This window comes from Cavia porcellus, unplaced genomic scaffold, assembly GCF_034190915.1.
Source record: "Cavia porcellus strain 051 isolate PalLab524CR breed Dunkin Hartley unplaced genomic scaffold, mCavPor4.1 scaffold_6, whole genome shotgun sequence".
In the NCBI taxonomy this organism is placed as follows: Eukaryota; Metazoa; Chordata; class Mammalia; order Rodentia; family Caviidae; genus Cavia; species Cavia porcellus.
The window spans coordinates 27,230,601-27,255,766 of record NW_026947489.1 but is presented as its reverse complement, the minus strand read 5'-3'; the positions used below and the strand labels follow the sequence as shown (position 1 = coordinate 27,255,766).

General features: G+C 43.0%; 2 protein-coding genes across 9 annotated transcripts in view; one reads left to right on the top strand and one right to left on the bottom strand.

Moving 5' to 3' along the window:
* Positions 1–15,336, top strand: part of Tubgcp4 (tubulin gamma complex component 4) — a 29,206-nt gene extending 13,870 nt beyond the window's left edge. Inside the window, exons 10-18 of one of the 2 annotated variants that reach the window (XM_003475455.5) lie at positions 5,355–5,405; positions 5,905–6,010; positions 7,684–7,791; positions 8,199–8,337; positions 10,533–10,710; positions 11,212–11,346; positions 12,677–12,793; positions 13,399–13,538; positions 14,289–15,336. In XM_003475455.5, the coding sequence (XP_003475503.2) occupies positions 5,355–5,405; positions 5,905–6,010; positions 7,684–7,791; positions 8,199–8,337; positions 10,533–10,710; positions 11,212–11,346; positions 12,677–12,793; positions 13,399–13,538; positions 14,289–14,301 (987 nt within the window). In that variant the 3' untranslated portion in view covers positions 14,302–15,336. Of the gene's footprint in view, positions 1–5,354; positions 5,406–5,904; positions 6,011–7,683; positions 7,792–8,198; positions 8,338–10,532; positions 10,738–11,211; positions 11,347–12,676; positions 12,794–13,398; positions 13,539–14,288 lie in introns of both variants that reach the window. The other variant, XM_063250178.1, reaches the window with a different exon arrangement.
* Positions 15,337–15,854: 518 nt separating this feature from the next.
* Positions 15,855–25,166, bottom strand: part of Tp53bp1 (tumor protein p53 binding protein 1) — a 77,924-nt gene continuing 68,612 nt past the window's right edge. For 4 of the 7 annotated variants that reach the window (XM_063250170.1, XM_063250173.1, XM_063250175.1 and 1 more), the window contains 8 exons: positions 24,446–24,637; positions 23,851–24,069; positions 21,894–22,109; positions 18,836–18,886; positions 18,181–18,275; positions 17,397–17,596; positions 16,582–16,727; positions 15,855–16,208 (listed from right to left, as the gene is read on the bottom strand). In XM_063250170.1, the coding sequence (XP_063106240.1) occupies positions 16,021–16,208; positions 16,582–16,727; positions 17,397–17,596; positions 18,181–18,275; positions 18,836–18,886; positions 21,894–22,109; positions 23,851–24,069; positions 24,446–24,637 (1,307 nt within the window). In that variant the 3' untranslated portion in view covers positions 15,855–16,020. The remainder of the gene's footprint in view (positions 16,209–16,581; positions 16,728–17,396; positions 17,597–18,180; positions 18,276–18,835; positions 18,887–21,893; positions 22,110–23,850; positions 24,070–24,445; positions 24,638–25,166) is intronic. The other 3 variants (XM_063250171.1, XM_063250174.1, XM_063250176.1) reach the window with 1 other exon arrangement.

Here is a 25,166-nt window from a genome sequence, read left to right as displayed (position 1 = left end):
CATGATAGTATAAATAAGTAAATACATATAATTTCTACCAATGTATTCATTTCAGAATTTCTAAAGAAACAAAACCAATTTTGACATCTCCTACAATAAAATAGAAATTTCTTCCATTAATTATGCTATCCAGGGGCTGGGGCTCAGCGGCATAAGCGCTTGCCTTGCAAGCAGGCGGTCGTGAGTTTGATCCCCGGTACCGATAAAAAAAAGAAAAAAAAAAGTGTAAAAAAAAAGTATGCTATCCAAACAGTCGTAACACAGATGGTAAAAAAGCAGAAATAGAGTTAATAAAAAATGTTGAAAGGACTTGAAGATATCATCCCATTTAGATAGGAGCTTGCCTCAGAATATAGACCAGGTGAGATAATGTCTTGAAATTTTTAAAGAACAGAAATAAGGACTTTAGATGACTTGATTATTTACTTGCCCATAAGAAATCAGGTGTAGTGATGCTTCATGGTTATTTTAAGGTCTGTTATTCTGCGTCTGCGTAACAGCTGTCTGACACTTAGGATTTTTGGGGGATGGTGATCAGAAAAGGAAATCATATTTTTTCTGAAATTATAGGTTTGCACCTCTACTCCTGGCTCATTGTTAAAATATATTTTTAAGACTTAACCATAGCCAGTACCATAGGCCTGTAGCCTCAGCACTTGGGAGACTGAGGCAGTAGGATCGCTTTGACTTTGACACCAGCCTGGGCTACAAAGTGAGTTCAAGGCCAGCTTGAATTATGAATCAAGACCCTGTCTCAAAAGGAAAAAACCAAAACAAAAAAAAAACATTTAGCCGTAAATAATCCTGATTTATCATCTGCCCCTTTGGTACCAATGAAGTGGCAGTTTCTTATGTTGAGTCTTTTTTTGTTTCACCTATTCATATTTAAATTTCTGATTAGGCTTTCAAATGTTGAATCTTCCTGGGCAAAGGTCTTCTCAATTGTGATTATTCTATTTTTTAATACACTACTGGATTTGTTTAGAATATAAAATAATATTTAGAATTTTTTTAGAATATAAAATAATATTTAGAATTTTTGTGTGTGTATTCATTAGTAAAATAAGACTGTTCTGTCTTATTCTTAGGTAGTGTTGTAATACGATTATACAAGCTTTATAAAGTAAGCTAGGCTACGTAGCTGTTGTTTCTATTTTTTTAGAATAACTTACATAAGATAGAAAATGTTACTTAAAGGTTCACCGAATTTATCTGAAAAGAAATCTGAGCTGCTTTTTTTTAGGAGGGAAAATTTCAGTTTGTCTATTTAAAATGTATTGACATAAAACTTAAAACAGTTTTGGCATTTTCCTACAAATGTCTATTTCTTCTAGACTTACGTTATGTTTAAAAATCTCTCCTTGTCTGTGGTTATTTACATTTTATTTCACATTTTATCTAAATTTTCTCTTTTATTTAGTCTTTAACCTAACTTTTTACTTAGTAAGATTAATAAAACTAATAAAATCACTTTTGTTTTTACTTTTCTTTAGTTTTCTATAGTTCACTAATACCTGTCTATTTCTTCTTTTTTGTTTCTTTCAACTGAAAAAAATTTGTAGGGTTTTTATCTTCCTTTTGGTAGTACTGTGGCTCAAATCTAGGACCTTGTGTGTACTAGGCAAGTTCTCTACTGATTGTTCCCTTTTCTTTTTTTTTTTTTTTTTTGTGGTACTGGGGATTGAACTCACGACCTCATGCTTTGCGGGCAGATGCTTATGACACTTAACTAAACCCCCGACCCTAAGTTCTCTACTAATGAGAACGTCTCCAGTTTAAAAAAAAAAAATTGTAGCTGATACATGAAAGTTGTTGGGCACAATGGTACACACCTGTACTCCCAGCAACTCAGGAGGCTGAAGCAGTAGGATCATAAATTCAAGGCCGGCCTAGGTAATTTAGCTAAACTTTGTCTAAAAAAAAAACAACAAAAAACCAACGAATGCATTTCAGCGACAGAGCACTTGCCTCAAGTGTGCAAACCCTGGGTTCAATCTCCAGTGCCACAAAGAAAAAAAACTTTAAAACTACCAGTCATAAAAAAGTTGTACATTGGCTGGGGATTTAGCTCAGTGGCATAAGCGCCTGCCTTGCAAGTGTGCGGTCGTGAGTTCGATCCCTGGTACCGATAAAAAAGAAAAAGACAAAAAAAAAAGTTGTACATTTAATTGAGTACCAGGCAGTGTTTCAATATATGTGTATATTTTATAATGTATGATTCAGGTCAAACATTTATGTTTCTTTATTTTTTAATTGTTAATTAGTTTATTTATTGTCTTTTTGAGATAGGGCCTAGCTATGCAGTTCAGGCTGGTCTTGCACTCATTTTTTAGAACAAGCTGATATCAAACTTGCAATGATCCTTTCTGCCTCAGCCTCCTGAGTGCAGGGATTACAGGCATGTGCCACTATGCCCAGCTTTATCTGTTTCATTATGGTAAAAATTTTCAGAATCCTTTCTTCTAGCTTTTTGAAATGTGTTGTAAATTATTGTTATCTCCAGTCACAGTGCAACAGCGCAGCATAACTCCTTGCTCCTAACTGTAACTTACTGTCCCGTCCATAACCCACCCTATTCCCACTCTCCCTGCCTCTGGTAATCACCAGTGTACTCTTGAATTACAGCAACTCAACTTTTTCAGATTCCACGTGCCAGTGAGATCATGCAAAACCTATCTTTCCGTGCTCAGCTTCTTTTACTTAACATATCATAGGCCTCAATTTCACTCACATTGCTGCAGATGACAGGATTTTGTTCTTAAGAATGGCTCACCAGTATTTCATCCTGTCTGTGCCAGATTTTTATCTATCATGGACTATGATAGACCCTTAGGCGGTTTCCATTTCTTGGTTCTGGTGACCTGTGCAATAGTGAACATGGAAGTACAAAAGCCTCTGTGGCCAACTGATTTCCTTTCTTTTGGATGTGTACCAGGAGTGGGGTTGCTGGCTCATATGGTATTAATATGGTTAGTTTTTGGAGAACTTCCACACTGTACTAACTTATATTTCCAAACGTTGTGAGGATCATCTTTTTCCACATGCTTGTTATCCTGAGTCTTTTTAATAATGACCATTCTTACTGGGTGAGAGGATTCTTGTGGTTTTAATGTGTATGCCTCTGATAATTAGTAATGCTGAGCATTGTTTATGTGCCTGTTACCTATTTATATATCATCTTTTGAAACATGTCAGTGTAGATTTATTCTCCTTTTTTTTAAAATTGTTTTTTTGGGTTGTTTGCTCTTGAGGCTTTGGATTTCCTTGTATATTCTGGATACTGACCCCTTGTCAGGTATATAGTTTGAAACTATTTTCTCCCATTCTATAGGTTTTTCCTTTAGTAGGTTGATAGTTTCCTTTGGTGTGCAGAAGCTCAATTTGGATGCCCGTTATTTTTCTTACGTGATTGCTCTAACTAAAACTTCTATGTAGAGTGAAAGATTAAAAGTGAGCATTTTTGTCTTGTGGTTCTTAGCTTTCACTTTTTCCCTATTCAGTATAATGGTAAGTGTTGGCTTACTATAAATATGGCTTTTACTTGTGAAGTATGATCTTTCTCTACTTAATTTGTTCTTGTTGTTGTTTTTGTTGTTTTGTTTGCTTTTTGAAGTGCGATCTTACTAGGTTACCCAAGCTGGACTCATATTTATAATCCTCCTCCTGAATTGCTGGAATTACAGACACGCACTACTGCGCCCAGCTTCTAATTTTTATGTGAAGTGATGCTAAATTTTATCACATCCTTTCTGCATTTGAAATGACCATATGTTTTTGACCTTTATTCTAATGATGTACTTTTATTGATTTGATTTAAACTACATTTATTGATTAGCATATGTTGAACCATCCTTGCATCCCTGGGATGAAATGACTACCACTTGATCACGTTAACCAGTCTTTTCAATGTGTTGTTGGAAATGGTTTGCCACTGTTTTGAAGATTTTCGCATCTGTGTTCACCAAGAATATTAGTATATAGTTTTGGGATTGTTTGTTGTTTGTTGTTTCTTTGGAGTGTGTTGTCCTTTGGTTTTTGAGATCTGGGTAGTACTGGCCCAATAAAGTATTTGGGTTTTTTCATCCTTTATATTTTGGGGGCAGTTGCAGCAGAAGCCCTGGACAGTCTTGCACAGAACTCTGATGTTCTAAGGGCCCTTCCAAGATACTCTAGGTGGGTGAGGCTGCTATGCCCGGAACTCCCTAGTTCTTGGAAAGGCACTGCTCTCAGGAAGGATGGATCATGGAGTTCCTGCAATGCTGACGCTAGAAGGTGAGAGGTACCTACCTCAGTGTTGCTGGGGAGATCTAGAAAGTCCCTAGGTAGGTCCGTGCAGCAGGGTTGCCCTGCCTGGTGTACTTTTTACTTTTCACAGGCCCAGTTATTTTGGCCAAGGAGCTTATATTCCCCTGAGGATGTCAGCTAGTTTGTCTAGAAATGTTGCTGTAGGAAGGTCAGGGGCTACTTCATACTTTGTGAGTTTGGGCAGGGAGCATCACTTAAGGATGGGAAATCTCAGCATTCTGAATGTCATCGATGCCTTCACTGGGCAAATTCTAAAGCCAGGACTTTTTCCATGTCAGCTTTACACTGAAGTTTTGCATTTTAACCACTAGCCTTGCTGAATTCTCTTACTAGTTCTCATGTTCTGTGTGTCGCTCTTTTGGATTTCCTGTGACGATCATGATGATACCAGTTACTCATGACAGTTTGGGGCTAGGTGTAGTAGCACACACCTGTAATCCCAGTACACAGGAGGCTGAGGCAAGAGGATCACTGTGAGTTCAAGGCTGTCCAGGGCTACATAGTGAGTTCAAGAATTGCCTGAAATATATCACAAAACCCTGTCTCAAAAATTAAATAAAATCAGGAACATAAAATCTTATCAAATGCTTTTTCTATATCTATTCGTTTTTCTTCTTAAAACTTTAATGTAGGGGCTGGGGATTTAGCTCAGCAGCATAAGCCCTTGCCTTGCAAGCAGGTGGTTGTGAGTTCAATCCCCGGTACCAATTTAAAAAAAAAAAAAACTTTAATGTAAGCCAGGAATATAGCTCAGCAGTACAGTGCCTGCCTGACAAGCATGAGATCCTGAGTTCAATCTCCAGTACAAAAAAAAAACCCACAGTGTACAAGTCTATGGCTTTTACTGTATTCACAGTTATGCAGCTATTACCACTAATTTCAGAACATTTATATCTCATATGGTTTTGTTTACTGTTAAGCTTTCGATTAATTACTGGACTGCATAATTGTAAACAAACATTTCCTCTTCAGCACACTGCTGGATTTGTACAGAACCATTCTTTTGTGAGAGTTTTAGTGTAATGAACTTCTGTTTATTGTTTTCACAGCATCTCTGGAAGTTGATGGTGGAAGAGTCAGATTTACTGGGTCAGCTGAAGGTAATAACTGTTCTTTTTATTCTCTCTTTTTTTCTTTTTGGTACCAGAACTTGAACTTAGGACCTTGCACTTGTCAGGCAGGTGCTGTACCACTGAGCTATATTCCTGGCCTTCTTTTAATTAATTCTAACACTGGCACTGGAAGACACTGACTTATATTCTCTAATCTTTGGTGAGAGCACTGATTGCCTATACCTGGATGTCACAGAGACTCAGTAGGTCTTACTCAAGTGAGCTGACAGTACCTTGTGCTACAAACCTCCTATTATATGGGAGTTTACTTTCCTGTGTAATATAAGTATGTTGCCATTGAATGAATGATGCCAAATGCAAACCAGCCACCCTGCTGTGAGGAGCTCTTCACATACCCTTTTGAAATACCAAATGCCTGTGTCCTTCAGACCACTATGATTGGGGGAGTTACATGTCTCATTCCCTCAAAATAGCAAAGACCTCTGTCCTTGCTTTACTGATTTGCAAACTGAAATTCTTTTCTCAGATCATTAAAGACTTTTACCTTCTGGGACGAGGAGAACTGTTTCAGGCCTTCATTGACACCGCTCAGCACATGTTAAAAACACCGCCTACTGCAGTGACCGAGCATGGTAATTGCCTTGTGGTCCCAAAAATGACCAGCTTACTGAAGTTGCAGGGTGCTTCTTGGCTGCTGCTATTACTCCTACGCCTATTCTGCATATGAGTGACCTACTGAGTCACAGAGCAGCGCTTCCAGTGGTAGAAGACATGCATCACACCATGACCATTAGTAACAGTATCTTGCCTAGTTGTTCTATGTGGATGAATTGGTACAGGCGTCAGTCCAGATGCTTCATCAGATGTAGCACATCTGTCTTAAAGGGCTATTGGGACTTAGTGTAACTTAACAGTATTGCATAAAATTCTTTCTGCTATGGACAGTGGAAACCTACCATGAGCTAGCCTAGTTTAAAAAGGGGAATTTATTTGCCATTTTATCTAAAATTCAAGAGGGACAGGTATATAGCTGGATCTCAAACACCTGCAACAAGGGACTAACATACTATCAGAATTCCCCCTCCCTGTGTCTTACTGTATCTCCTAAACTCTCCTGACCTCGGACCATCAGAACATACTTCTCCACAACGTCTAGTAAAGGAGTCATACCTGCTCTCTCTGGTAGCAAGTTAAAGAATTCCAGGGAAGAGTTCTGATTGGTCCATTCCAAGTCATATGCGTACTTTGTATCAATAAAGAGATCAGACAGTAGGACAGACTTAGTTCAGCAAAGTGTGTACCCCTACAATTAATGGCTGTTCCCATTTAGAAGAGAGCTGGGTAAGGATCAGAGCCAAAAAGAAAAAAATAAAATAGAAGGAAAAAAATACAAGACTTTTTCCCTCCAACTGGGTAAAACAATGTATTTCCACTGCACCTACATTTTTTTGGTGGCAGATATAAGAAAACCCAATTCAGCAATGTAGTTTAGTGTGATACCCTGGGTTGAATTCCCAGCATAGACAGGGACAGAGATGCAGACTGACGGGGAGAGAGAGGACAGAAATAGAGAGACAGGCAGACAAAAGGTGGGAGAAACAAAAGAAAAAAGGGAGAAGAGAAGGAAAGAGAATATCCAGTTCAACCTAACGTAAACAAATTGAAAACAAGAAATGAAAGAACAAACCGAGCAGAGTAGTACACGCCTATAATCCTAGCACTTGGCAGGCAAAGGCAGGAGGATCGCTGCAAGTTCGAAAATAGCCAGGGCTACAAAGTGAGCTCAAGACCAGCCTGAACTCATAGTGAGACCCTACCTCAAAAAGACAATAAAGAAAGAAAGAAAGTAAGTGATTCTAACTGGAAAGCCCTGAAGTGTGCTAGCTCTCCCATGGCTCAGATTATGCCATTACTACATCTTTCATCCTTCACTTCTTTCTTCTCAATCCTGTCTGAGTGGTAGCAGGAGAGGCTCCAGCCCAATAAGTGCCTACTGATTTCACAAGAAGGGCACCTATGTTTTAAAAGTATCTGAATAGAGCCCCTAGATTGGCTTGGACTAGAGTAGCAAGACAGAGTGTGACGTTCCAATTGAGCCATCTGGCTTACCGGCCTGCCTTGGAACCAGGCTGCAGGCCACACCCCAGCGCTAGCTGCATGGTCTAGGTCAGGATTCCTCTCTAGAGCACTTTTACCAGCGAGAGGAAGAAGCACTTACTGCTGACCCAGCAAACATAACAGCTGTCCGTTGCGTCCCACTGCCTTCCAGCAGCCTTCCAGCAGCCTGTGTGCTCTTTGTTTGCAGACGTGAACGTGGCCTTTCAGCAGTCGGCACACAAGGTGTTACTCGATGACGACAACCTTCTCCCTCTGTTGCACTTGACCATCGAATTTCATGGGAAGGAGCACAAAGGTTTGCCATCCTCTGTACCTTTCTGCTCCTCTGATCACATGACTTTTCCTACCTTTGGTTGTGTCTACCTTCACAGACATCAGGTAAATATTGTTTTGCACTTTAGAAAGCATCCAGTTCAGTTCTCTAATTGTGGCTAGGAAAACAAGGAAGCTTGGAAACCTAGAGAAATTAGGGGAGATGCCCAGGCCATGGTTTCTGCCCAGGCCGTGGCTTCACCCTCCAGTTTTAGCACTAAAAAAGAATCTCAAAGCCCTCCAAGGACAGCCTCATGGGGAAGCCACGTGTGTACTGCCTTTGAGTCACATGCATACTCCTCAAGCTTATCTCATGAATATTGCTCGCTTTGTTGAGACTAATTCTGGATTAGCCAAATTGTCATTTCTTATTCCTCTTCTTGATCCTAGATGGCATTCAGGCAAGAGAAGGGCCTTCTAGGGAAACCTCCCCCCGGGAAGCCCCTGCATCTGGCTGGGCAGCTCTGGGCCTTTCCTACAAAGTACAGTGGCCTCTGCACATTCTGTTCACCCCGGCTGTCCTGGAGAAGTGAGTACTCCCCGTGTCTCACAGACAAATATTACTTACATTACTCCCAAGGAAAGAAAATCACAGGAACAGAATTGGTGGGAGCAAGAGAGCCACCCAACTAGTTTTTAACTAGCTGTAAAGCAGAGAATGTGTCTTTAGGGCTCAGCCACAACACAGCAATATGTGAGGCCGCAGATGTGACTTAGAGGGTGCTGGAATGAATGGGAGGATTATAAACACTTAAAACATAGTTTTAAAATAATTTTCCAAATAACAAGCAGTTTGTCAGCTGCTAATTAGTGACCTTTGGAAAATGAGATCTCAGATTCCGCATTGAGAGTCTGGCCTTTAATGATTCCATCAGACCAGACAAATTTGATGTTAATGATGTTTGTTGTTGCTGTTGCTGCTGACGGTTTCCTTAGGGAAGCCCTCCAGCTTGAAGGGTATAAAGACGGGAGATCACCCCCTCCCCTGGAGGGAGGCAACAGGGACATCCAAGGTTTGGGGATAGCATAAAGGAGCTGGACCAACATGGCATGAGCTGTTCTTTACAAGAGCCTGCCCACGCTGTTGATGTACTGATTGGGACCTGAGGTCCCCAAAGCAGCAGGGAAGCAGAGCTCTAGGGAAAGGAGGTAGGATAATCTCCTTCCCAGGAAAGCAGCAGAGAATCTGGAGTGAGGCCCACAGAGTGGGAAGAGAGAAACAAACAGAAGCCCCATCTCCTCTTCCGGCCCTGTCCATGCTCCCCTTGCTTCCCAGACCTGGCTGCTGGGGCGGCCTGAGCCCCGCAAGCTGCACAGACCTTATCCCGGGTGCCCCTTTGTGCCACAGCGTGCATAGGCCACAGTCCACCCACCCTCTCACTCGACATGCTTTTAACTCTTGGATCAGTGGTATTTTTCAGCTTTGTATTACAGAAAATTCTAACCAGAAACAAACACAGACTGCAAAGAACTCCCATGGCTTCATTCTCCTGCTTCAGTGGCCACCAGTATCACGATGCACCTCTCCCTCCATCACAGGTGCTAGAGGCTTACTGATTCATAGAAGGCCCTCCAGCCTTCCTTCATGTGTCATAAAACCATTTCCCAGCAAGCTCAAGGTCATGAGTTTGATCCCTGGTACCAAAAAAACAAAAGACTTCCCAGCACAGAAACTTATCAGTGTCTTAGTTATTTTCTCTCTTTTTCTGAGAGGAAATACCTGACACCCAAAGTTAAAGGAGAAAAGGTTTATTTCAGCTTACAGTTTGTCAGGTTTCAGTCCACAGTCAGCTGAGTCCAAGGCAAGGCAGAGGGGAGCGGGAGGGGAAAACAATCTATGGCAGAGCAGGCGGGAGGCATCAAGCAGAAACAGCAAGCAGCGATCTTTCGCCTTTATCCCATCAAGGCTAAGCCTTTTGGGTGGTGCCACCTACATTCAGAGCTGGGCTTCCCATTATCCGCTATGATAAACCAGTCAGTGCACTAAACTAAACCACAGCTGCAATACTATGATTTCTCTTCAGATTGCATAAATCTTTCACCTTTTAAACCTGTATTACACACCTTTAATCCACATTCACACACTGTAGATCCAGCCATCTCTGAAAAGCCCCACCTGTAAGTGCATGAGTGAGTGGGAGACATTCTAGATACAGCCAAAGCAGTCCCTGGTAATGTTCATGTTTGTGTGTTCTTCCAGTCCTGTTTCCCTGCCTCCCAGCCCAAGGCAGCTAATACTATAAATTGTTTTCTTTCCATTCTCTGTAGTTTTATAACATCTGTGTGTATTCCTCAAAAGGTTTTTCTTTTTAACTCTTCTATATTTGAGTATCAGATATTGAACTCAGGACCTCGCGCTTGTCAGGCAGGCACTGTGCCACTGAGTTATATCTTTGGCCCTTTTAAAGATTTACTTAAATGTGATCTTTTCCACTTTACCACTTTTCACTCAGAATGATACTGCTAGCGAATCACTGTTGGGGACCGGGGATTTAGCTCAGCTACATAAGTCTGGCCTTGCATAAGTGTGTGGTCGAGCTTGATCCCCGGTACAAAAATAAATAAAAGAATCACTCTTGGGTTGTGTAGATTGCTGTGTACTTCACTACACCTGAGCTATACAATGCTTGAGTCCACATCCCCAGCCATTCTTTCCTGCCTATTATGTCATGGCGGTGGAGTGGGAAGAGTTTGTCTCTTGACTAGTCTCATGTCCCATTGTAGGTACAATGTTATTTTCAAGTATTTGCTGAGTGTGCGCCGGGTCCAAGCTGAACTGCAGCACTGCTGGGCCCTGCAGATGCAGCGCAAGCACCTCAAGTCTAACCAGACTGATGCAGTCAAGTGGCGCCTTCGAAATCACATGGCATTCTTAGTGGATAATCTCCAGTACTATCTTCAGGTGCATTCTGGGGTTGAGCAAGGAGAGGTATGAGGTCTAGGAGGTGTTGAGTGGTAGAGGGCCAGCAGCTCTGTATTTGAGGAGTTCACATTTGAGAAAACTTGAGTTATACCTGTCTGTGCAGGCATTTTAGAGAAAGTGAAACTACGGACAGAGTCAAGGTCCTTCTCAGCAATGCAGTGTTTATTGCTGACTTGCTCCTCTGTGTTTGCTAGCACTTGTGGAATCTTGTAGGGCTAATTCAAGTCAGCAAACAGGAATGGGGCATGAGTGGGTATTAGGTTGGAGCAGGAAAGCTAGGTCCCCAAGACATTGAAGGTGATCAAGATGATTGCACATATAATGCCCTGCATAGCTGTGGCCTTTGGTGAACCTGAAGGTGACTTGGCTAGAGGGAAGACCAGCAGAAGCATGGAATTTCTGTCTATCCTGTCAGGCACCTAACAGGGTAGAACAGTGCTTAGAATATGAAGGTGCTGAACCTGTTTGTATCACTATCAGGTGGATGTGCTGGAGTCTCAGTTCTCACAGCTGCTTCATCAGATCAATTCTACCCGTGACTTTGAAAGCATCCGACTGGCTCATGACCACTTCCTGAGCAACTTGCTGGCTCAGTCCTTTATCTTGCTGAAACCTGTAAGTATGGTTGGTCAGTTTCCTTACACTGGTTCGAGCACTCACTGCTTCCTTAGGCACTTGAATTGGCAAAATAGGAAACTCATTAAGCTCTTGTTCAGTTCTGTTTTCTAAACATTTTTAACAATTACCAAAGCAAAACTAAAAGGAAATGTTAAAAGGGAACTGAAGTGTTTCTGTCCTACACTTTTATATTGTAGAGAAAACAGCAATAGATAAAAGAATTATGCATTTAACCTTCAGATAGGATTTAAAGAAACTCAGAAATCTTCCTGACATTATAGAAAAATCAATGAAAAGCTGAGTTCATTTTCCTTGGCATCTGCTGGACCAGGATCAACCAGTCATTTCAAAGTTGTTATGCGGAGCACTAGAGTAATGTCTGTCTCTGTGTGTGTATGTCTGTAAGTGCACACGCCTGTCTCCCGCACAGCAGTTATTCCCAACTTTCATGGCCCAGTGGAATCAGCGGGGCCCCAGAGCACTTGAGTTAGAATCCCCAGATTCTAACAGCAGGCACCCTGTTTCTCGCTGCTCACAGGCTGGTTGCCAGTCCAGGATTAAAAGCAGGAAGACTGAAATGACCTTTGTCATTCTCGCTAATGCAAACTGGCTAACCACTGTGTGCCACACCCTTCTTGTGTTCTGGCATTTGGGCTGTTACTTTTGCTACATTGGCAAGTGAGTTATGCAGATGCAGATGCCACTCCAAAGAGTTCTGTGAATTGAAAACAACCACAACTGCTGTGATAGGTAGACCTGTCCTTGCCTGGCATGAGTGCGTCCACAGGGAAAAGCAGAATACTCAGACTAGGCCATCTTCATTAAATATTTATTGGGTGCTTACTGGATGCAAGGCACTGGGGATACAAAGAGGTATAAGTCATGGCTCTGCCCTTAAGGAGCTCACAATCTAGTTGGAGAAACAAGACACATTTATACAGAAATCAGTGATAGCACAAGTGGGCTACACAATGCCAAATGTACAGCACAGATTACAGCACAGGACCGGGGTGGGGGGCTCACTACAGCTACAGAGTGGGAAGAACACTCCCTCGACAGCAGGGCTTGCACTGGTGTCAGAGAAGAGTGTTCAGACATGAGGACAATACACAGCTCAGAGGCAGGAACACACTGTGGTGCAGGCAATTACGACTGATTAAGTGCAGCTAGTGGAGAAGAGACTGAGAACGCGTTCACGTGTGTTGCGTCTGAGGGGGCAGCAGGCCTTGTGGATAGCAGTGTGTGGTCAGCTGATAGATTTTTCTTGCAGCTTTCATTTCACAGATGGGTCTTCCTTTTTCTAATGCCCACCCTCTTTCCTGGGCAGGTGTTCCATTGCCTGAATGAAATCCTAGATCTCTGTCACAGTTTCTGCTCGCTGGTCAGTCAGAACCTGGGCCCACTGGACGAGCGTGGAGCAGCCCAGCTGAGCATTCTCGTCAAGGTGAGCACACCTGACGAAGGAAGCACACAGCTCTATCCACAGGGTAGAGGTGGTTTGGAACCTGAGGGTTCCTGATCTTTCCTGAGTCAGTAAAGCATTTCCCCGACATACACACATAAAAATAACATGATACAGAGATTAAAATGTCGCTATGAGTTGATTTTAAAGTAGACAATTCATGTGCTACCTCAGTGTTCAAAACTAGTCACTCTCAACAGGAAAGTTTGGTCAGCCTATCTCATGCGCCTTTCACTTTCCCACATCCTACCTGCTTCCTTCCTTGAACCAAATTCCTGAGGTGGTGACATCATCCCCCTGTAACAGAAATGAGCCTGCCCCCCCAACCCCAGTACATGGCAGAATAGATTTCTGTGAAACCAGCTGCTAAATCCCTGCTAGTGAGAACCGTGTTTCATAGGAAGCCATGCATTCTAAAGCGATGGCACTAAGAAGTCATTATAGGAGCTGGTAGAATGGGATTGTGGGAAGGCCAGGTGGCTCTGGGGAATTCTGAACAAGGCTGTTCCCAGGGTCTCCTGTGCCCTGTGCTCCCTAGAGGAACTGGAAAGTTAAGGGGATGTCACCCTGATTCCTTCTCTCCATAGGGTTTCAGTCGCCAGTCTTCACTCCTGTTCAAGATTCTCTCTAGTGTTCGGAATCATCAGATCAACTCAGATTTGGCCCAGCTACTGTTGCGACTAGACTATAATAAATACTACACCCAGGCTGGTGGAACTCTGGGCAGGTAGGAAGAACTCTGGGAACTTAACAGACTTTGTGTGTATGGCTTTTTAAGAAGCTGTGGAATTCCAGAGCAGGACGGTGACTTTAGTCATCCAAATATTCTCATCTTATAAACAAGGCTCGGAGATACAGGAGTGCATCTGACCATCTTTAGTGACTAATGAAGGTTATTTTCCAGTAAAGCATCATCAAAGTAAAACACTAAACCTTTACACTGACAAGAAGGGTTTCATGAGGACTCTTGGCCTAGGTTACATATTGTTGCACTGGATGGCAGGGTGGCTTTTAGTCCCAGCTCTGACATAAACCAACTGGTGCAGCACAGGTGCTGAGGGCCCCAGCTTCCCCATCTGTGAAAGGAGAGCAGGACCCTGCTGCCTCGAACTTTTTTTGGTCTTTTTCATTTTTATCGGTACCAGGGATTGAACTCACGACTGCCTGCTTGCAAGGCAGGCGCTTATGCCGCTGAGCTAAATCCCCAGCCCCTCTGGCTCGAACTTTTAAAGCATCTTGATTCTGGAGTCTATGGCGGCTGGCTTCTCAGAGCTGCTATTCCCTTTCATAAAAGCACTCTATTGCCCTCCCTTCCGACTCTGAACTGTCCCCAAGCACATTTTTTTCCTGTTTGATTTTAGCAGGAATCACAGAAACTGTTTGAGGGTTAAAGTGACATCTACATAATGATTTGTGTTTCTTTAAAGACAGTCTGAGAAAACATGGTATTTAATGAGGCTGTTTTTTTCTTTTGTAGTTTTGGGATATGAAAATTTCTGCTTCCATAACCGATAAACAGTCAATTACACCAGTTTCCAAGTTTATAACAGAAGATTCAAAACACATATCCACTCATGAAACACCTGCAGCCTGCAGAAAAGACTCTGCCCTTGCTCCTGGAAGTGACCCCAAGATACTAAACCCTCCCCATCATTCCCATGTGGAATGTGACTGCCCCACCAGGGGGGATTCTTAACTTGCCAGCCAAGGAGGACCTGTGTGTCATCCACTGTCTCTCTGCTGACTCTGCAAGAACTGTGCTTCTTCACCCTGGAACGTCTGCTGGATATGCTTATTTATAGCAGTAGTATTATTAAACATTTACTGTTTACCCTGGTACTATTCAAGGTGTGTGAGACACAGCAGTAAACATCAGAAAGTTAAATATTTTGTAGTTGATAGGTAAAAAAGAAATTATAAACAGTTTTAACTGCTGGATGTCACCACCAAGAAAGAAAGAAAGACATGGGAAGACAGGCTTTCCCTCTTACACCTACACAGATACCTTTCCTCCTTCAGAATTAGGTTAAATGATTGAAATCTCCTACCCTTAAGGATCTTCAAAATTGTGAACCTGAACAATTTGGTCACTAAGTCCCAATTCTTTCAAACATGTAAAAGGAAAACTTTAGTAAGAATATAAAGCATTTCCCCCAAAGAAAAAAAGCATTAATGTTCACATCAGTGTAGACAAAGTTAGTATTCATTGAACCCCCTCCAAACTGGGAAAAATGCAAGTTCTGACCTCACTTTGTAGTCACTGAACCTGTTCTTCACTTTCTAGCACACACTGTGAAAGCTTTAGTCCCTCCCTAGACTGTCAACTAAAGACAAGCCCTTCTGCTCTGCCACTGGAGCAGGGCTCAGCAAACCATTGCCTGCTGTGTGTTTCTGTACACAGGATTTTCCTGAAACAGCCACACTCGTGTTTTACCTAGAACTGTCTGTGGTTGCAGTCAGACCAGCTGGCCCACAAACCTAATAAAATATGTACTGTTTGGCTCCTTATAAAAAACATTTGTTGACCTCTGGCTTGTTTTGTTTTTTTTGACCTGTGTTTGGAGGAGAGGATATTAACAGGGATGATGCAGGGGGCAGGGAAAGCAGATGTTCTGGTAACTGACAGCAGCAATAGAGGATCTCTGACTGGAGCGTTTGGCGTTCCTTTAACCTAACAAAGTCATTGTCCACTGATAGCAGCTGGTCCTGCTCCCTTTCAGCTGAGCATGGGAGAATCCACAGGTCAGCTGTCTAGAGTGAACTTGCTCTAAAGAGAAGTGGACATTTTTTAACAGAAAACTGACAGCTGTTCCACTCAACTTTTAGGATAATAGTCTGGTCCCTCACCTACTTTAAAAATCAAGTTTTTGGAACAACAGCATTTTAAAGAGCCTGGATAACTTTTGATGATGCCAAAGCATGAAATTCACTGCCAAGTTTGGCAAGCTATCCTGAAGTGAACAAGCCTATAGAGAACCTCAGAAAGTCGTATTTGTCTTGTTCACTGAGAACAAGCTCAAAGAAAGAGATGAAGAAATCTCAGTTACTACAACCAAAGAGATTCAACATTTATTTTGATCATAAAAGTCCAGCAAATAAAACTATATACAAGATCCATGCAAAGAATCCACACACAAGACACATTTAAAACCTGGTTAAAACACAATCTCCACAATAGTAGGGAATAAAACCAGAAAGACCAAGTAACTTTAGTGAGAAATATAATCATGTTTGTATTTTGGATGCTGCTTGAATCCAATTCTCTTCCCAACAATGAGGCACTGGATCACCCACTCTTGTGACACCACAGGCAGCTGCAATGCTTCCGCACACTTCAGCACGGAGGCTGGGCACGAGGGGTCTGTCACCACTACGTCAAACACCCCTAGAGCAATATCTGCAGGGAGCAGAGGAAGGGAATGAGGAAAGAACACTGAATTCAGTCCTCCATTAAAAAACCAGCAGTGCCGGTGTATCCCTCTTTGCCCACCCTGAAATCCCATTAGGTCAAGAATGAGGCTGCTCAGCACAGCTGGAAGTAAAAAGGTGATCACTACATGGTAACCTTGCAGCAGAGCTTAAATACACCACTGGAAGCCAGTAAGTGAACAGCCTGCTGCTTCAATCATACCTACTCACCTCCTAAAGGTGGGCATCTTACATGTACAGGCCAGCTCCCCCTATTATGACTGATCCATATGCAACCCCAAGAGCTACAGGACGAGGAAGACCTACAGGATGGTGACAAAGCATGCACATCGCACAGGTACCTTTGTTATGGGCACTTGAATGGTGCTGCTTCACAGAGGCTGCACCCCCAGTCATGAGGATCTCAGACCAGAGCTCCAGGAAGTTCTGCTGCTGATCCGACACCAAGAGTACCTTTAGATTCTGGAAAGGATTTTCACGAGGTTGCCTGGGAAGGAGTCAGAGACATAGGCCTTGGGAAATGGAAAGCACCTGAGAGTAACAGATAATGCTCAGCAAACAGCCCTTATGCAAAGGTATTGTTTTCATTGGAATGCTTGGAAAGCCACCCATCAAAACCCCTTTCCCACTTTTTGTGAGGTGTATTTTCTGAAATCTCTGCCTTCCGAGCTACCATTCTGGTTTTCATGTTTGTGCACGGGTTGGGAATAATCCCAACCATGTTCCTGAGCTTTGGTTTTTTTCTTTTTAAGTTGCTTGAAACTTAGTTCCCTACTATACCGACAGGTTGGGAATACTGAATCTACATACAAATCTTCATATATTTTCAAAAGATTCCTTCCTAATTAAAATGGAAATAAACTTTGGAACAAAATAAATGAACTGTAGCTAGGTGTGATGGTGTACACCTGTAATCACAGCACTCAGGAGGCTGGGGCAGAAGGATCACTAAGCTGAAAGCCAGCCTAAACTACATAATGAAACCCTGTCTCAAAAAGACAAAACAGAACAAAAACCATTGAAATCATTTCAAGTTCTGTGATTTTTATCTTACGAACACTGCAGTTTCTAAAACTATTCTCTCATTTAGACTCTCCTTCCAAAAGCTATTTTCCTACTGTATCTGTTCAGCTCTAGATGGATCCTAAATACTCACCAATCCAGAATTCTTTGCTCCTCAAGGCTGTACCCAGCTGGCAACAGATAATTACGGTAGTTTTGGAGCTGGTTAGCATGGCAGCTGTCATGGACCCAGACATGAGACACACAGGGAATCCCACTGGCAAGGCACAGGAAGTACTTCCGGGTACGACAATGCTGATCAGCAATTAGGAGACACTGGTAGGCCGTGTTACACTAGAAAAAAGGGTCTGGTAATGTCTGGAAAGTTCACGAACAGCAGCCCTAGTGAACCATACCTGTATCAACTCAGTATGAGTTGTGTCTGTCCTTGTGTCCTAGGCTGTTTTTCTGTCTCAGGAAAGCCCCAGACTCCCAAACCAGTGAAGGAGAACATTTTAGAGATTTCAGTGATACAAACACTCTGCTGTGGTATGTATGCCATAGGTTCACCACCACTGTCCTGGACATTTTCTCTGACTAACTTGTAGTTTTCTGAGGGCTTAAATCCTCAGCAGACAAAGTCATGTACTCAGCCCTTCAGGCTAAGAATGGAACACTAATAGGAATGTGTACTAACATAAATTTCAACCTGCTTGTCCCAGAAGCAGAATCACAGCCATTAACTAACTCACAGTTCTAACATCTCTTCCTATACACTACAAAAAATTTATTTCATGCAACAACTTTCTGACTATTCCTATGCTACTCAAGCTTCTGGTTACTTTATCCACACTCTCAAGACTTGGGGTTCTCCTCAGTGCAAAAAGCAGGCTTTTATCATCACCATTCAAGGTAGCTGCATGAAAAAAATGCCTCACCTGGGCTTCATTGAAATCTTCAAGGATATAGCCAGCTCCTGCTCGAAGCTGGGACTCTGTGTACTGCTTGTTGAAAGGAGGAATTTCTAAAAATTCTGTATTCAAAAAAACAAAAAATATAACCAAAGTTAAAAACTACTGAGTGAGATGGGGTCCTCTCCTTTATGGCCGCATCTAACCACTCCCTTTCCTACTCCCTACCCATCTCCACAAAAGTGTGTCCCACACAGGTCAACGGTTTTCTCCATAGCTCAGAAAGCAATGTCTTAAAGCCACAAGAAGGGACAAGGAGGAGGACTGGGAAGATGAGGATGGAACGTAGGTCCTAGACCTGAAAACACCAATGGTTCATACGTGATTCTTAGCCAGGAGACATACAGCTCCCCAGGGACATGACCCCTACCATCAGGAAGTTCTGTGTCCACCCTAAATCTTTCCCACTGCAAACTAAACCCAGTTCCTCTACTTCCATCTTTCTGTGATGATGAAGTGACTGGCAGTCACCTTTTACATAAGCTTTCAAATTCCCACTTCAGCTTTTTTCTACCCACTGTACACTAAAACTTCAATAAACCAGAATGCACAAAGTGTAATATTTAAAAACGTAACTAAGTAAAGGTAATCAGGTTTCAACTTTTCATGGAAAATCATCTACCTTTGATGTCTTGGAGGACCTCAGGACACTGACCACCATGACTGTTCTGGTCTTGAGGGTGAAAGAAAAGGTACGAGATGAAGCGCAAGCTGCAATAACCCTAAACAACTAGAAATTGCTGTTTTTTTGATCAAATATCTAATTTGAATCTGTTTTGTCTCCTACTTATCTCATATATAAATAACACATTAGAAAAGAAAAGTCAGGCCAGGGATTTAGCTCAGTGGCTCAAGCGCTTGCCTGGTAAGCGCGAGGTCATGAGTTCAATCCTGATACCGAAAAAAATGAAGTCATTAGAGATTTTACAGAGGTATTCTGGGAAATTAAGCTCTAATGAACTAAACTTTTATCGCCACGGCCACCTGGGGGACAGCCGGACCCCAGCCTTTCCCTGGGAGCCATTAGTGGACTGCAGGGACAGAGAACAAGTCAACAAGAAGCAAGCCCTCCCTGTGAACCAGCAACATGTGCAGGCCACCACTGCCAGAGGACAGCCAGACCACAACTGCTTCTATGTGTAGGCTGGGAAACAAGAAGAGCCAACACACACATACACACACACACAAACACACACACATACACCGTTAGCAACCACCAGCTGATCTGAGAAACACAGGCTGCAAGGACAGCTACTGAGGTGAAATGCAATTTTGATGCTTGTGGTGTTTGGTGTTTCACTGACTTTGCAGATCTAGGAGGATAACAGTACCCAGTGTGGCATCTATGCAGAGTCTCCTTCTGAAGGTGGTGACCACTGTTAATTCTCTATTATCTTGTTTTGAAGTCCTGTATCACTTTCATTGTTTTGTTGGGTTGGGTTCTATTCTGTTTTGTTTTGTTTGATTTTGTTATATCTGATGGCATGGGCAGCTACTTCAAAGATAGTGAAGACACATTATGGTAGCCATTTTGGATATATTATTGTCTTCTTTTGAGGTCCGGTGTAGCATTCATTGTTTTGTTTTTGTTGATTCTACGCTGATCTGTATTATTTGATTTTACTATGTCTGAAGGTATCTGCAGCTATTTTGAGTGCAGCAAGAGGCATTATGGTAATCATTATTGACTGTGTATTGTTTTGAGGTCCTGTGTCATTTTACTGTTTTGTTTTGTTTGCCTTTGTTCTGTTTTGTTGTGCTTGGTTTTATTCTATTTAAAATGAATAAAAATAAAAATAAAATAAAATAAAAAGCCCAACCCAGTGCACAAAGTTCCATGCAGACCCTTTTCCCTTTCCCTCACCTGTGAGGAAGCTGGCTGAGCCAACCCCCTCCAGAGAAACCCTTCAGTGCCCTCCCTTCCTGTCACATCCCTACCTCTGCATTAATAAACAATGTCTAAGGCAGACTTATTTTAGCATCTTCCTGTTATAAACTGGCATCTAAGAATTCCTATTTATAACATGTAAAATACAGTTTCTTAAAAGGTAAATCAGCAGAGGATTGTTTTAGTACCAGTGTCTTCAGCCTTGAGAGAGAAAAGTCCTAAGCATTCTCTTACCAAATTAATCAACTCTAATGCTGTTGGGGCAGTGTGCAAGGATGAAGAGACTGACATACAGCACATGCATTTCCCAGAAGCACACTCTCTACCAAAAACCCGAGAGAGCCCTTAAAAGCTCCCTCCACAAAAAAACTGTACAAATTCCTTTTTTTTTTTTTTTTTTGGTATTAAGAATCAAACCCAGGACCTCGCACTTGTCAGGCAGGTGTGCTATATCCCCAGGCCCACTCATTTAATTTTTGTGAGTAGAGTTTATTCGGTCTTACAGGCCCAGAGATTTTCAGAAAATGAAAAACAGCCTGCATCTCATACCACAGTCAGCTTTCTTGACAATGCTGTACCAATAAAGCATCTAGAGAGCTGTGCTGTGAAGTGCTGGTTCCAGGAAGGCTAGCAGTTCATTAGATATTATGAAAGCAAAAAGAAAGCAACGTGGTTAATATTTGTTTCAACACTGTTACATATTTCTACAGAGTCCTCAAGGGACATCCCACATATTTGCAATCTAAGCGAATACTTTCTAAGGACCTCCTCATATACACTGTTTATCTCCCACTTTACCTGTTTGGGATTCTGTTGACAACCTAGGCCTGGCTCACAGCACAGGTAATCCTTACAAATCCCACATACACTTCACATCCTTGGCTCCTGCACTTCCTACACAGCACTGATCTTCCCCATGACTTCCTGACCACTCTGCCGTGTTCTTACATGCATCTCTATACACAGCTGCTGCTGGGGACAGCTTCTGGCTATTAGGATAGAGCCCAGCCACATCCCTGAAATGGCAGCTACCACAGATGGGCAGTGGTGCTACACACTCAAATTTCAACTCCTTCTTGCAAAACACAGTATCAGTCAGCACTCCTGCTTACAGAGTTCTCAGCATTGCATCTGGCCCTGTGGCCTTGACAGATATATCTTGACAGATACATATCACCACTCTGTATTTTTTTGTCTCTGCTCATTCTCACTGAGTTCACATAATTTTCAGATCAGTGAACTCACTTTTACCCTTAACACCTCAGCCCTCAGACACAAAGTAACAGACAACAAAAGTATGCAATTATATAGCTTTAGCTTAATGCTGATGAGAGATACAAGAGTCAAAATAGTCTGGAAGTTAACTGCCTTGAACTATCGCGTGGCACAGGGCACTCTACACCCCACATTCCCAGTCTTACATTTGGACTTCAAGAGAATGAAGCTCACCCTTCATGTGAGTTGCCCCTATAGCAGTTACCCCTAAAATACAAATGGGGATGATGGCAAGGCATTCAGAAGCTTGGGTGACTTGAGAGCTGTAAGAGGGTTCTAAACCTCAACTCCAAGATTATTGTGGACAAAAGCTCATTTCATCCTATGTAAGATGGATGACAATAATCCTTTTCTTATCTGCCCACTAGCATTATTTTGGGTACCACTCATTAAGGAATTCTGAGAAAGGTATCAACCAGGAAGTAACCAGTGCCCCTTTCCAGGGGGACCAATAGCTCAGAGTAAATGAAAATGAAGAAAGTACACGTGTAGCTCCGAGGGCTTCCTAGGGCCTCACCTTCCTCTTCCTCACTGCTTCCTGTAGGGAGATCCTGCAGTTTGGAGCGGCTGGACAACTTGTCGCTTGTTGTAGCCATGGTGAGGAGAAAGGCATAACCCAGAAACAAGGTCTTGTTGAGGGGCAAAGGCCCCCTCTGCTCTTCCAGGACAGAGGGTTCAGCTATGTTGTCTCCGCTCTCACAGGGGCTTACAATTTCTCCTGCCCCAACTGCACCTGAGATAGACAAAACATGGTCACTAGAGCAATGCAGAGCATTCTCTGGAGAAGTCCCTGGCACCTGATGACACACAGGCCATGTCCTGATGACCTTTTCTGAGCTAAGACCCAAAGACCATTACCATAGCCAATCACTGGAAAGGGCCGACAATCTAGAATCAAATTAAAATGAAGAGAAATTTACAATTTGAATTTTACAGTCATAACAGTATACAGTATATTTTCATAAATGAAAAACAACTAGTATTGCTTGCTTTCTTTCTTTTTTTTTTTATCGGTACTGGGGATCGAACTCACGATCACCTGCTTGCAAGGCAGGTACTTATGCTGCTGAGCTAAATCCCCAGCCCCAGAATCGCTTTCTATAGCCAAACCCAATACTTCCAAAACTTCCCAGGCCATCTGAAATAAGAGATGAACAGCTAAGGATAAAAAGTGTTCAGAAATCTTCAGGCCACTTGTGCTGTCTAGTGCTTAGGTTTCTCCTAGGATATGTCAAAATAAAATCATAGCCCCCTTCCCCAAAGAAAATTTTCATTACCAAAAATTGTTAATGGAGAGATTTACCAGCTCATCTCTGATCTTCACAGGAATGATGCAGAGAATACTGAGTAACCAAGTGCTTTTATGTGGAAACGACACCACAGCAAAATACCTTGCCTCAGGTATTTTGCCCAAGTTCCAACACCTGAGTAGGTAAGTGACCCAGCCAGTCCAGGACTCCCAGAACACCCATGCCAGAAGTGCCCCAGTGAGTCCTTGAGAAGAAAACAGTACCTGACCTGGAGAGGCTGAATCATGGGCTCGCTAGGAGGCTAAGATGACAGCCAGGTCATGCATGCCTCCCTACAACAAAACCAGCAGCAAAACAAGAGTCTCAGAGGCAGAGTGATGGTCACACACACACACGGCTGGACTTCCAAGTCAAGACAGTCTGAGTCTGAATCCTGGCTCACTTTTACCTTGGGAAAGTTAAACAACATTCTGTGCCCCAGATTCCTCTACTGGAAAACAAAGTCTAGCACGGTATGTCAAGAGATCATCCATGGATAATGTGCATGCAGCAATTAAACTCCATGCCTCACACTGTACATAAGCAGTAAAGATAATGATTTTAAGTGCAGCAGAACACTACAGCTGTCAGACATGGCGCACACAGGGAACAAGAGGACTCTGGTGCTGGAACCCAGTTACAGTATCGCGTCAGCAGCGTGGCTATCAAGGCAGTGGGTGAGGGCTTCACCTCCATCTCCAGAACCCAGAGCAGCTAGGTCTAGGTCACAGTAAAGACTCAGAAGGCCTTCTCTCTAACACAGGATGTGAACAATTAAAAAGGGGTTGACTGGAGGACAGTGAGGAGAGGGGAGGCACAGGTACAACCTTCCATGAGAAAGCCTGAGCATAAAAGAGAGAAGAGCAAAGTTTCTAGCAGACTGAAGATGGGGTAAGCAAGAGACATCGCCCGTTTTGATTCTTCTGGAAATTCAGCCCGCCCTTCCCTCTACAACCTACACAGGAGTTAGTGAATATGAACCAGTCATGGTCTCCCTAACCTCCCTAGACTCAGAAGACAAGGGGGGCAGGGGCTGCGGTAAACTGAGTGTTACCTATGGCTTTGGGCCCAGCTCTGAGACCAGGACACAGGAGCTGAAGTCATGTATTAGGCTAGATCGTCCCAGCAGCCAACCCCTCATTTGGCCATGGTCTGAGGGAGAAAGACGTGAGAGAAAATACTCACCAGGCTTCACATTGGCAGACTTTCGGCCTCGCTTGGCAGGGGACCGGTCCTCTTCTGAAGTGATAAGTTTCCTTTTGCCTGATGGCACTCCCACAGAGGCCCGAGGACTTTCTGTGACCTTCCGGGTAGGGGTTGTGCTGCTGCTGCTGCTGGAAGCCGCAGGAGTGGCCGGGGAGCTGATGTTACTGCGCCGTTTCCGCTTACCTTCCACCAAATTGTCTACGGTACAAGTCAAACCTTGGTCAAATCAGTGGTCTGGGACTCTGACTCCAAAGTGCTGGGCAGAGGCCAATCTAGAAACCACAGTGCTTTCCTCCCATCTCCCAGAGGGGCAGAAAGTCTCTCTTTCAGGCCGTATTTCCCGTTCCAATCTTTGCCGTAACTGATGTGTCCGGTCCTCTATAGACTTCAAGAGAGCACTAAAACCCTAAAGACTTTCTGGTCATAGGAAGGAGACACGTAAGATGGCCTACGAAGTGACAGTGCACTCTCTGAGAAGCCACATGAAGGAGTCAGTTAGGGAAAGGTCACTGGTTGCTCTACAAACCTCTCCTCCCTCCACTGCGGAGGTCCGCTCACACAGCAAAGGTCTTACCTAAGCTGATGTCTGCCGCCTTTGTGAGAGGAGTCACCGCCTCGTAAGGACCAAGCCCATACTGCTCCCTCAGTCTGTTCCCTTGCTCCAAAGACAGGATGACAGCCATTCGCTTATACCACTTCCTTTGGCCTTCTTTCTCAATGCTGTAGTACAGCTCCCCGGACTCCTTCCTATGCCCTTTCACCACTCCTGGGAATAAACACATAAAAGCCTGCTGTTGTTTTAGGCTGCAGAGTGGCCACTCCACAAAGGAGGTCAGAGTTGGAAGCTCAGACATCCAACAGAGGGCTACATATTAGGGCTTAACAGAATTCAGGGTGTTAATCCCAAAAGGTAACACTTAGGACACACATAGCTACTACTCTAGGATTGGGACAAGACAGATTCCCCAACAGGAGGCAGTAGTTAATTATAAAATAACTTAAAGCTTCGCGAGGCCAGCCTTACAGATGGTTAGTATTTTAAATGGTCCCCCTGCAGTGACATGGCAGGGGTTCTCTGGAGGTAAGCATAAGATTTGAATTAAGTGGTATTGAAAAGCAACATTCTAAGAGGACCTGTATATGGATGTTTGTTGTGTACAGAAATCAGAATAGAGATCTACTGCAAAGAAAGGAGAACAAAAAGATTCTATTATTTAGCTCATCTACCCTCTCTATTATCTACTTCCCTGCTCAAACTCTGATTCAGAACCCAAATATAAGGCTTTTACATTCCA